The following is a 13545-nucleotide window of genomic DNA, read 5'->3' as shown; positions in this document are numbered from 1 at the left end:
CAAATGACACAAAAAAAACAGTTCTCGACTTTTTCTCGTCTAGTTAGATGAAAATTCGACGAATCCTAGGTTTATAGAATCATCTTTATTTGCTAAAGAGAATCACACCTACTCTGTTTATAATTGTGTAGAGAACCCTCCTCACCAGTTAAAGAATCCAACAAAACATATACTTTTCTTTTGAAAAAGTAAATTATTGGTTACATCTTAAGTATGGTCTCTTATATCAATTACGCAAAAACTAGTCATTACGTGAATATAATACATACGCATGAATTCAGAGTTCTTGAGATTCTTTTTTAGCCAAATTAGCCAATTCCGTGCCTAATTTATTCAATCAATTCAGTTCCAAACTCTTCAAATTCTTCCATCACCAATCCAATTTCACACAGATTCGATAGCAGCCTATAAACGATAAGCTCAAGGAACAATTACTAAATAATTAACTTTAACATATCCATCATTGTCAAACAAGTACGCCAATTAAGGAAACAAAATAATCACTACCTTAAAGTATCCAATTTCCTTTCCACAATATACAAGGTATTTTCCAATAGTAGTTGGTAATGGCTGCTGATTTCTGCTTTCATATATGCATATTTATGATAAGAAAATAAAACCATGATTGGTTTTCTGCAATAATAATAACAATAATAATAACAATAATAATAATAATAATAATTCAGCAAGCATAGCATCTTCTGCAGAATTTCAGACTTAGCAGTAGGTGGATTCTCCATAAATGTAGTCAAGAACTGCGATGACTCCAAAAACAAAGGCTTGATCCATCCCAGGTTTCACGACCACATTGTACAGATCCTTGGTTTCCATCAATTTCTCCACTTCTTTATTCACCCCAACCTGTGTATAACAAAAACACATATTACTCATGTTACATTTTACAGAAAGAAAAAATTGAGACTTGAAAAATTGGGTACCTGGGCAATAACGTTGCCCCTAATGTCAACAATGCTACAATTCCTATCAGGGAAGTAACCCCTGATCTCAAAGTCCCAGCCTTTGTTACTTGAACCTCTAGGCTCAATGGAGATTCTAATCCCATTGTTCCTGACAAAACAAGAATTCGGTTCTTTCAAGCTGAAAACCAGGGTCTGTGATCCTTCATAGTTCATGCTATATCCTTTCCACTTCTTGTAAATGCTAAGGGCCTCAACCATGCCTCCCTGAACATCACACAAAGTTAACTTCATCTTGCAAATTTTATCATTGCATAGTGCAGAATTAAACTCCCTAGATATAGCAAATTTAAGTTTCATGTGAATTTTAAGCCTAATTTAATTTTCACCCATTACATATTGTGAATTCTCAACAAAACAACACACATTTAGTTGTGTATATATATTTAGGTAAACAGAAGATATCTAACTCAAGAGTTAAAAGATTGATCTCTTAAGGTATATGCATGTGAGAGAATAATCTTTTTTGACAACCAAAATCTAGAAATCGAAACTTAATCACAAACTTACTATACACACACACACACAAAAACAGAATACGTTGCATGCACAGTCTATGAAAAAATTGATAAAGATTAGGATTAAATTTTCACACACGAGTATTGATATATAATGCAAATATGATATATACCTTTCGACGCATGAGAAGTAAAGCATCTCCTTCACCATCTCTTAGAATCAACTGTTCCTTTGTGCCATGAATTCCACAGCCATCAACCTTGAAAACAACCCTTTGGGCACTACAATCCGTGACTACAAATCCCCCTCCATTCACCACATGTGGCCTTCTTCTGACCCCAAGCACCTTCTGAGAAGATGAACAGTACATTTTGCTAATAACAGGCATCATCTTCCAAACCCTTGTTGTTTTCTGTGTGTCTTTGTATGTAAATACCGTAAAATTCTCAGCTCTATTAATATTCTACGTCCTTACACTCTTGTTAGCTTTCCTAAAAGACCACCCTATTAGTTTTTATATATACACAAAAAAATTGGGGTCTATCATTGCAAGAAAGGATATATTAATGAGTGAGTAATGGAAACAAGGTTCTCCTCACTTGTGTGACTAGACTTCTTTGGCTTACCCTTTATAGGTTTGGCAAGTTTTGACGTATAGGAGATAGAAGAATCTTACAAGGCATTATTGATTTACGTTAGTTGCTTGTGGATGAGATGTCGAAGTTTGAGTATGTTCACACAGATGTGGATCATTGCTTTGTGATAATTAATTAGCTCAATTCACAGCATGCGTTGGCGTGTTAGACTGCTCTTTCAGTTGTGGCAGATTGAATTTCCATAAGGGGTTTTCAAATGCCAAAACCTTCAGATTTCAACCAGAGAAGTCTCAGGCAATACTGACATAAAATAAGGTAGGTAGGTTAGATAGTAGTTTTCAAGAGACTGTTCGCAAGGTTTTGAATTTCGGTAGAGCTGTATTTGAAACCTGAAATTCAAAGGGGAATATTTGAAATATTGAAATATATACAAGAATCTTATGCTTTGATGGAGAAACCTATAAATAAAAGCACGTTGGATACCTAGATATATGATTCGATGCTTCTTCAAAAAAGTTTATTAATTTTGCTGCATGGATAATCGTTATACTTGTTGAAACATCTTACAATATCTCCGACAGCATTTTATTTGCATTGGCTAACTCTAAGAGCTTGTTTTAACAAAAAAAACTTACATAACGAAGTATTGAACAAATAAATAATCTACAGATAATATTTTTTGAGTGACGCTAAGTAAAAAGAACTTAATTTCTTATATGCTAAAGTAATATAAAAGACCTGTCAATTTTTGAACAAGTATATCTTAAAACCAAAGAGTTTAACGGATTTGGTTAAGGTAATGAAGTATAGATAGAAATTTGGCATGAGTTGATAAATATAAATGTTGCTTGATTAAATTTAATTATGTAATAGTATTTGGTTGACTTTAGTACCCAAACAAGAGTGTAGCATCTTACGACATAGTTGTCTATTTGCTGTCGTGACACGTGGTGGGAAGAGGACGAGACTCGTGGAGACGCGGCCAATAGTAATTGTTTTCAAACATTTGTAGAAATTTAGAGAATACGTATGTGGCGGTAGATTTCTCATCTTACCAATTTATTCATACAAGCCAAAATACAGACCTTTTACGCACAGATTTGTTTACATATTCTAACATTGAAAAGAAAAATCATATAATTATTAAATATTATAACCAAAAGTTATAAGAAAATAAAAATATTTTCTTTAAAATATGTTAACAATTTGTCTTTTTAATTTATTAGGAGCAGGAGTGCTTTCGAAATGCTAATTCTCTGAAGAAAATAAGCTTTATACATTCCTTTTATTTAAGTTAATAACAGTTTTAGAGGTGGAGAGTTACTCCTTCACATTTTACGTTCTCACTTTCTATTTAATCGAAGGTTTCTATGGTTAGATCTTTTATAATTTTTCACTTTTTTTCAGATTCAAGTTGAGCGGGTAAGTATATGTTAAAGAAACTCCGAGATTTAAGTTAGTCAACTATACCGATCCATTACCATAGTTAAATCTTAAATACCCAATAAATGCAATCATCTGTTATAAAAAGGTGTGTCTACAGTGCCGTTATATTGCAAAATATCTATATTGTTTGGTTGTTCACATTCCGCAAGGAACGTTGAAACGTTGCAACTTCAAGTGGTCAATACCACTCTTCCGCAAGTCACGCTCAGGATCATCCACATTCAAAGAGTGGTTTCACTCATCCGCAAGGCACGGTTTCGGGTAGCTTCTTCCGCAAGATCTTTTCCTTGGATCACTCCTTTTCTTGCTCTATAAATAGAGCCTTTCATCCATTATAAAAATCACCATCAGAACCTCTTCTCTATTTCTCTCTTCTATCAATTTCATTCTTTCTTTTCTTCCCTAAAAATATTATGGCTTTAATTTATTCTCTTTTTAAGAGATCCTTGCTAGTTCTGAAATCCTCAGAAATTCTGAGAAGTTCCTGTTGTATCCTGGGAGTTTACGCAATACACCGCGGATAAGTCCTTAAGGGCAATGATCTACTCGCCTCAGGAAGTCTTTTGTTCGTGATCTTTATTCTATTATCATCAGCTTCTACAACATCATCTACCTTCTTATCTTACCTCTTTATTTATAGATTTTAGAATAAATTTTTCGTTAACACTATTTGAAAGACATACATATGTCAATTTATAGTGAGTGTTTATGTCCAAGGTCACACACACAAACACACACAAATAAATTATTATTATAATTGTAGCTTGTATTTTGTATATATTCCTCCTCAATAAAGAGGTGTATTGTATGGAAAAGATGTATTATATAATCATTTAAAAGTTATGTCAAACGATCCAATAATACACACATCAAAACGAGTCTATAGTATAATATCATATGAATAGTAGCTTCAAAGTAGATATCTTAATAGATCATTAAGTAAACACATCTATTTCACTGAACTTGTTGTGAATTACTTATCTTTTTAATTATAAAAAAAAAATATTTCTTCCTTAAACTTAGAATCGCTTGCACTTTTTACATCAACTGAAAAATCTCGAAATCAATATGCTAACCTCGTTCAAAGGTCCATAAGACCATATATGCATATATCATTTTGATAATGAAAGAGAACAAGAAAGGTTTGAGAAGATAAGAATTTCAATGTGACTTTGATATCTTAATTAAGTCTTATAAAAGTGACACTGTTTAAAGATTTTATGAATATTTGGATTTAATTTAAGGACAATTTTGAACACAATAATTCAAAACACAACTTTCAACACAAAATAATATATAGCATGTATGGCCTTACACATAGTGAAGATACTCTTGAGTGTTGTCTAGTTATAAGGACTAATTGACTAAGAAATAAAATGTTATTTTATAATTTGATGAAAAAAAATATATTTTAGTTAGAAGATTAAAAACACATGTTGGTAAAGAAAAAAATTAAGCCCACTTACAGTTTGAAAAATAAAGTTTGAGGAAAGAAAAGTAGAATGTATCCTAAAGGAAAAGTAAGAGGGATAATGAAAGAGATCATTACACATGACTTTGGCAAACACAGCATCACTAAAAATCAATTAACCTCCCAAAGCTTTTTGAGCTCATTGCCTCCTTCATGGATTTGAATTTTTTTTTTAAAGAATTGTTATTAAAATCCCTTTTGAAGTCAGGAATATTACCCTCTTTTTTCCACGCCATAACCCCTGCAAAAAAGATGGTGATTGAAGAAATGTGATCGTCATGTGCTACACTTTCTCTTTGCAACTGTCAATCACACAGGAAGTGTCTTTTCCTTTCAGACCCTAGATTTCCTCAAGGGCTCAAAAATGGTTAGGATACATTTTTAAATCACCACACATTTCAAAGTATGGTCTAAGTCATAACTCAGAAAGACACATCTGTACTGCGGTCAAAGAACTAGATAACACCGTCACTAGTCTGATTAATTGCACCCACCCATGTCGTAATAAGATTTTCTATTTTTACAAAATTATATTTCACAATATTTTTAAATACTAATTTGTCTGCATAAAAATTGAATGTGCTTAATTCCACGTATATTTAGAAAAGATAAGCTAGTTTATAAGTTCAGTGAAGTAGCTTGGACCAAAAGCAAAAAGGAAAAGATGAAAAATTATGAAATTTGACTCTTGCTTTTGGAGAGTAAACTGAAGTCTCATTCTTAAGGATAATTGGCGTAGCCAGTGTTTACTTTATACATATGATCAACGCACTGGTTTTGTTACATCAGTTTTACTGGGTACACACCACTAACCAATCTGAACTCTATTTTGTCTCACGAGAAAAAAATACACAACCTTGTAAATGAAAATGTCCGACTAAATAATGTTACAGAGTGTTGTGAAATCAGCAGCATGTAGGTTTGTGGTTGGGGTTGAAACAATGGCTGTGCTGTAAAAATGTAATCCACCAAGAGACGAGACCAGAACAGAAAGAGACTCACAAGAGAGTCCAAGAAAAAGCAACTGGGCTTCTCACTTGGTGCTGCGCGTTGCTCCACATTATGCTTCCGAAACCATACTTGCCGGAATTACCGCCACTCTTCTTAGACACAAAGGTCACCGTGTACCTCCGCCTTTCCCCCACCTTCCCAAATACAAGCCTGGCGGGCTTCACCCTCACCTCCACCGTCGAGGGGGCGTCAACGGTGACATCGTAAATGGAGCCAGCCTCGCCCACGTTGGTCAGGGTGCGCGTGTACCTCACAACCCTCTTGGCTCCGAAGAGGATGGAGAAGGAGGGGTAGTTCAATTGGCCAGGGTCAGAGAATTTTCTGGTGCAATTAACGGCGTGGCGCTTAACTATGAGTTGAATGTGGTTGGGGGTGTAGTCCAAGGAGCAGAGGAACTTGATGTAGTCACTGGTGGAGGCGTCGTAGACAAGCCCAGGAGAAAGGGCCCTGTGTGGGTTAACGTGGCCCGCACCGTGAGCCCACGGCGTGGAAAACGCACCACCTGCGGCGTCCCGAAGTGGGGACTTGGTGTTGTCGTGAACGTACGCTGTGGTCATGAGTGCAGATTTTATCGCGCTGGGACTCCATTCTGGATGCGCCGCTTTCAGCAACGCAGCCAACCCACTTATGTGTGGACAAGACATCGACGTACCTATGATGCCCAGGACAAAAACAATGTTACAACAATGGCACCCAATCCAAAATATCCCATACATACATTGGGAGTGAAACAGAACATACCTGACATGATGTTGAACTGCGTCTTCCGCGTGTCATCGCTCAACCCAGAGGGCCCAATAGCTTCGGACCACCCGGCTAAGATGTTAACCCCAGGCCCAATAACATCCGGTTTCAGAATCTGTCGGGTCACCATGTTGGGCCCTCTTGAACTAAACGCTGCCACCACTGGTGAAGGTCTAACGTTCAAAACCGTTCCACGGAAACCGAGAACTGCCGTTGGATTAGGATCTGAGGAAGCGTATTTCCTGATCTGATCCCCCACGATTCTTCCCACCGCCACAGCCGGTAGAAGGTGGCTGTCTGCTACTAACTCCTCCCCACTCGCTTCTGTGTTCGCCAGAATCATCCCCACCCCACCTGCGTCACGCACCACCTTGCCCTTCTCCACGCGCGCGTTAATCCCTCTATCGCAAACCACCACCTTCCCACGAACTAAACTCGGGTCAAGTGAACCGGGCATGCAGACGCTTCCGGACTGGTTCAACCCTTTATTATAAACCAACCCCACCGGTTCGGTCCCCATTCCGGTTCCGCTGTAAAGCGAAACACCGGAGTACCGTTTTTTGTTGCCGAGCACGGCGAAGGCGGGGAAATCACGGTCCAACGTCCCAGCCCCAACGGTCATTATCCAGGGTGCAACATTTGCAAGTGAGGCCTTCTCGGGACCGCTGTTCCCGGCGGAGCAGGAGACGAAGATCCCCCTTGCCACCGCTGCGAACGCGCCTACAGCAATGGTGTCGCGAAAGTACGGCGCGGAGCCGCCGCCGAGGGAGAGTGAGAGCACGTCGACGCCGTCCTGAATGGCGTGGTCCATCCCGGCGAGAATGTCTGACGCAAAGCAGCCGTCGGTCCAGCAGACTTTGTAAACCGCTACACGCGCGGTCGGTGCCATCCCACGTGCGGTCCCGCTGGCGTACCCAAGGAGGCTCGCGTTGCCCACGTGCGACCCAGCCGCTGTACTCGCGGTGTGGGTACCGTGCCCGTCCCTGTCGCGCGCCGACGCCGGCTCCTTCTCCCTGGACCCAACCCCCGAGGCCATGTGGAACCCTCGCGAGAAGCTTCTCGCACCGATGAGTTTCTTGTTGCACACACTCGGCGAGAAATCTGGCCCGGTCTCGCACTCCCCGCGCCACCGTGCCGGAATCTCAGGCATACCGGCGTCAGTAAAGCTTGGAGATTCCGGCCACACTCCTGTGTCCAGCACCCCCACGATAACGTCGTGCGACGCTTGGTTGAGGTCCTGCGCGGTGTGACCCTCCCACAGCCCCGTCTCTCTCTCGAGCCCCAAAAACTGCGGCGTACGCGTGGTGTGCAGTTGGTAGACTGTCTCCTCGTACACTCCAAGAACATCCTCGGATCTGAGAAGCTCCTGCGCCTGGTCCTCGGCCAGCGACGCCGCAAAGCCGTTGTAGGCATGAGTATAAGAGTAAAGCAAGGGATCGGAATCAGTGGTTAAAGATTGAAGATTTGCGGTGTACCAGTCGGTGTGAGTGGGGTAGATTGAAGGTTTGTTGTTCTGTTTCATGTGAACTATGTATGTCTTCTTGGGCGATGTTAGACACCAGCAGCATTGTGCCACAAGCAAGAGGGACAAAACGAAGGTGAAAAGGGAAGCCATTTCATGAAGAGAGTGAAGGTTTCTAATTTAGTGAATGAATTGTGCAGGGGCAGTGTCAGAGAAAATGTGGAACTGATGTTGGGTTTATAATAACGTTGGCCGTTGCTAAATTGGACTCTCTAGTTCACTCAATTTACCTTTCTGCCATTCACTCTCTCTGTTTTCTTCTCTCTCCGGTCTTCCCTACCGTTACCTGTCTTTCTCCAAACTTCAAAAGAAAAAATTACATAAATTTATAATAATTTGATAAAAATTTATATTCCTTCATATTTTTAATGTAGCGAGATGTAAAGCTTTGATGTTACAAAATATGTTGTATTTTACTTTTCCTGTGTAAACCACTTACTGTATTTAATTATTATTATTTGTTAATATATATAAAATAGATGAAATGTGTGTTTTCCAAGGCAGAGAGTTATTAAGCAGAACAGCATCCAAGAAATTATGCAATATGCCCATCCTTGAGTCTTAAAAGAAGTATATTCTAACACACAGTATGTTTTAGAAAAGGTATTATATTATGTGTGGAAGTATAAAGACGTAGCCAGAGAAAAATGAGTAAGTATATAGTACATTAGTTTTTTACATATTTGGTGGCTGTAATTTAGTGATGGGTGAATCGGAGATTTTAGAAAAGATAGAAACAAGTGAAGACAAAGCCTAAATAGCTGGCTACACGGAATGGTAAAGGTCCACTACTCTACCCTTTTGTGTGGATGAAAACCCTTCATAACTTTGTTTACTATATTATATAACCAAAGATAAGGTATATTAGCTTCATATTTCACCTATATAATTCATTTATTAACGTAATTATTTCATATTACATAATATTTATTTATATATTACATTTATTTAGGAACTTCCAATCAACCTTGTATTTTATACAAAGTTATTTAACATGTAATTAGTGTCTATCCTTCCCAATAAACAAGAATGATTATGCTGAACTAGCCAATCAAATCTTCTATTTGACATGAGCATGGGCATTGGGCACTGTGCAGTGGCAGAGACTGGTGCAGTATTTTGAGGGTATGTACTAATTGAATATTTTAATTTCCACCCAGAAAAAAATCAGATATTTTCACACAACATAAAGCATAATGCATGAAAAGAATTATTTTATGTTTGGGGTGAATGGACAAAATCATTAAAAAAGTTGGCTGCATTCTTTTGCAAGTGTTCTTTCTAGTTTCTTCATCTTTACATCAAAGGTTCAATTATCGTGTTTATTGATAAAAGATTTCATCTCCTTATAATAGCAAATGATAAGCTTTTAGTTTAGTGGAGTTTTGAAGTTGTATTCAATTTTCAAGTGCTAAAAACATGTGTACTTCTGTTTTAATTGGATCAACAAGAACATTCATAGATTCTCACAAAAAGTTCTATGGAATCAAATCATTCTTAACAATTAACCAGACCAGAAGTGGGTTTTTAGCTCAAGGTTAGGTTTCATGTAAATAATATTTTAGTATGTTCTAAAAAGTGGCATTGGAATAAAAGATTTTCAAGAATAAAAAATTCTGAACATGGCAAGTAAGAATAAATTTATCGGAATAATTAAATGTAAAGTTAATCGCCAATGAATATACTGTTCTTAAAAAAAAATTAAATAGTAAGGAGTATAAACACATTTCTAAATTTTTAGATTCTTAAGAAGCTCATTGTTGGGAGAGTTGTCTAGTTGAGAATATAAAGAAGATTCTCAACACCAAAAGTCTCATGCATAAGATGAAAAATCCTTGTTTATTTAGTATTTTAAAATATTTTAATTACTATATGTTGTTACTGACTTAAATTATCTTTAAGTTAACTATAAAGTATTTGTTTAACATAATATTTTTTTGCAGTGTAAAAAATATTTATTTTGTACATTGCTTGTAATTTTGTTCTTATGACTTGAAAATATTGTTAGGAGTATAGAAAAATAGTTTTTATATATTAAAGAGAGAATTCTCATTGATATAAATTATGTATTGTTATAAATAAATTATTAAAAATAAAATAAAATAAACAATATATATATATATATATATATATATTGAATATGAGAATTCTCATTACATGTTATTATAAAGTATAGATAATTACTTTAAAATAAACTAATTTAATTTTGTTTTTCAAAGAGAGGAGAGACAGTTTATTTTGTAAAAGGAAGTTAGAAAAACATCAACCGGGATGAAGAACGTGTTTTATTTCATGTTTATAGTGGTTTACTCCATATTTGGGATGCATTATTTTGCTAATCTTAAAATCCTTTCATAATAAATTTTTAGATATTAACTATTTCTAAAACAGAATAAGTCAATTAAAAAACATTATTTATGAAAGTTAAAGTTTGCAACGAATTGAATACTTGGGAACTAAAATAACAGCATTTTTTCAATAAATTTATAACTAAATAATAAGCTTGAGAACTAAAATTTTGCCACTGTTAACTGTTAACGTGTCTCTTTAAACTCTTAAATATTATCCTTTTCTTTACTTTCATTAGTAATACATTAATATAATTTTTAACATTCAAACTATAATATTTGGTACCATAAATTTCACCAGTAAAGAGTGAGATTTCAATATAAATCAAAACCTCTAATAAAGTTTAAAAATTATCGTTGTTTGAATCATTGTTTTTAAAGTTAGAGTTCTAAGTAATAACTCAAATAGTAATCTATTACAACAAAATCATTAAATAGTAATTTAGGGATAAAAAATAATTAATCACTATAAATATTAATTTATGAACTAAAAATTAATAATAATTAAAATAATCTATATTGGGAATAAATAATTATAATTGCTCTGCGGATTAGAGTTTAAATTATTTTCTAATATCAACTAGCAAGAACTAGGATGGAATTAGAGTCTATTTAGCCTCTAAGTTTAAATTAAAGATTAAGGCAGACATTAGACATTAGTTCCTTAATAGTTAGATTACATTTTTTAATTAGTGTTTATAATTAGATTACATTATTTTTTATTATATTTTAGATGAGTCGATGGGTATAGTTAGGGATGACAATTTTACCCGCGGGCACGGGTATCCGTGGGTAAAATCCGCAGCGAATAGTAACTATTCGCGGGTAACGGGTAGCGGATATTTTAATATCTGCTTTTAAACGGGTCGGGTACAGATAATATATTACCTGCGAAAATTTAAAAAAAATAATTTATATTTTTTTTAATTAAATTGATTAAAAATAAAATAAAATTATATTTTATTAGGTTAAATTTAATTAAAATTAAATTTTATTTTATATTATATTATATATTTTTTTTGTAATTTTATTTAAATTTTATTTTAAATATGTATTAAATATTTCTTTTTTATTTTTTATGGGTATCCGCGGGTACCCGCGAATTTTAAAATATCCGTGGATATTTTTTAAACAGGTAGCGGATCGGGTAACGGATACGATTTTATCCTGAGGGTCGAATTGTGGGTAAGCACTACCCGTACCCGATCCGACCCGTTGTCATCCCTAGATATAGTCTAGTTCACATAAGGTTATTCTGGGTTAAGTTTAAACTTCTTTTTACCTATTACAAAATTTGTCTCATTTTGAATACATTTTGAAGGATTCATCAAAGAATATAGGATAAATAAATGCATTTATATACAATGTAGTATTTGTAACACTTCAAATGATTGGGAACAATTAAATCACAAATTTATATCTAATGCGACATTTGGACTAAATTTGCATGACAACTGTTCCAACTTTTTCGCCATTATGGAAGAGGGTCAAAGTTGGTAATGGACTGTATTTTTAATAGTCTTTAATTTGGATTTAGGTTTAAATCTAATAATTAATGTCACATTCTTTGACAAAATTGGTAAATAAAAATTGTGTAGTTTACCCTAAGTGTTATATCATGTAGCAATCTTATAATAATTAGGTTGGGAGCAATTAATTTAAGGTAACACTAAGTAAATACATTTATTTATACGAAATAATAAGTGATGTTAAATTGAAGGGTGAAAAGGGAAAGAATAAGATGATAGGTGGCATGCATAATGCATGGCGAAAGTAAAGAAAGAGAAATAAAAGCGTAAAAAAGGTTGGGTGGTGGGAACCGCAGGAGAATAATGTTATCTTTTAAAAAAAGTGATTAATTGGCTGCTGAAATTACGCCAATATAAGCGCTTTTCTTAGGTAACCTACCCAACCCCACCATTCTAATTGCAACCTCATATTTTCACTTCTGAACAAGAGACATGGATGTAATGTAATTCTTTGTTTTTAATAATGTTTATATAATAAACCATCAATGATTTATGATCTCTTTTCTCATTGTAAAAGTCACTCATTTAAAAACTACCGTTAAAATTATGAAACAAAAATAATAACAATAATTATTGGAGATATATCATAAAACCCAATCTATTCGTAGAAGTTATGGATATATTTATGTACGTTTATTTTTTCTTTAGCATACATTGAAATCATATCATACATACGGTAAATTCTAAACATTTAACTTTTAGATTCATTAATAAAATGTATGTATAATTAGTTTTCATAAATGACTTAAAAGTTTAATATGTAGCCCTCTCGAGAAAAAAAGAGTTAATACTTAGGTTTTATTCATTGTTTGACAGCCTTTGATTAAAAGAAAGTAGTGAAAAAGAACTAAACTTTAAGCAATCGTATAAATATAAATATAATTTTTTAAAATGGTTTTAAAATGTTGAATGTGATTATAAAACTGCAATGTAGATTATCAAATTACAAATATTTGGTAAAATTATTAGAAGGATACACTTATACATTTTCATAAATTGGTTTAAAATAAAATCGTTTAAAAACATTTTATTTTGAAGTTTAACAAAAGCATATAACAAAATAGTGTTTATAAAAAGGTCCATCTAAGATAACGTCCTAAATGCTATCTATGTTTAAACAATATCTTAAACGTTGAAGAAAAGGGTTTAGCATAATCGCAATAGATTACTATAAACACAAACATTTTGATAAATAGACTAGCATAGTATGGATCATACTAAATGTTGTGATAAACGTCTGATGTTTTTAATCTAAATGTATAAATAATAATTTTTGTCTATTCTATTGTTTCTCTTTATTTGTATAAATCATATAAGGATAAATGTTTTACTCAAAAATTTTATGTTGATTTAGAAGAACGTTAAAAGATATGAAAACATGTTAAGAAAAAACATGTTAAGAATGTTTCACTGGAATACAATTTGATATTAAAAAAAATGAG

The 13545-nt window shown here is 34.5% G+C and overlaps 2 protein-coding genes across 2 annotated transcripts; both read right to left on the bottom strand.

The window, feature by feature from the left end:
- Positions 1 to 424: 424 nt before the first annotated feature.
- LOC108331232 (protein LURP-one-related 6) lies at positions 425 to 1882 on the bottom strand. The gene is made up of 3 exons (XM_017565879.2): positions 1609 to 1882; positions 939 to 1184; positions 425 to 861 (listed from the first exon to the last, which is right to left on the bottom strand). Exons 1-3 carry the CDS (start codon positions 1825 to 1827, stop codon positions 718 to 720), a joined length of 609 nt encoding a protein of 202 aa, XP_017421368.1. The 5' UTR covers positions 1828 to 1882; the 3' UTR covers positions 425 to 717.
- A 3730-nt stretch (positions 1883 to 5612) lies between these two features.
- LOC108329928 (subtilisin-like protease SBT1.8) lies at positions 5613 to 8446 on the bottom strand. The gene is made up of 2 exons (XM_017564315.2): positions 6702 to 8446; positions 5613 to 6612 (listed from the first exon to the last, which is right to left on the bottom strand). The coding sequence occupies exons 1-2, from the start codon at positions 8317 to 8319 to the stop codon at positions 5948 to 5950; spliced, it is 2283 nt and encodes a 760-aa protein (XP_017419804.1). The 5' UTR covers positions 8320 to 8446; the 3' UTR covers positions 5613 to 5947.
- Positions 8447 to 13545: the final 5099 nt, after the last annotated feature.

Source organism: Vigna angularis, chromosome 4, assembly GCF_016808095.1.
Source record: "Vigna angularis cultivar LongXiaoDou No.4 chromosome 4, ASM1680809v1, whole genome shotgun sequence".
NCBI classification, from domain to species: domain Eukaryota; kingdom Viridiplantae; phylum Streptophyta; class Magnoliopsida; order Fabales; family Fabaceae; genus Vigna; species Vigna angularis.
This window is presented reverse-complemented; position numbering and strand designations above follow the sequence as displayed.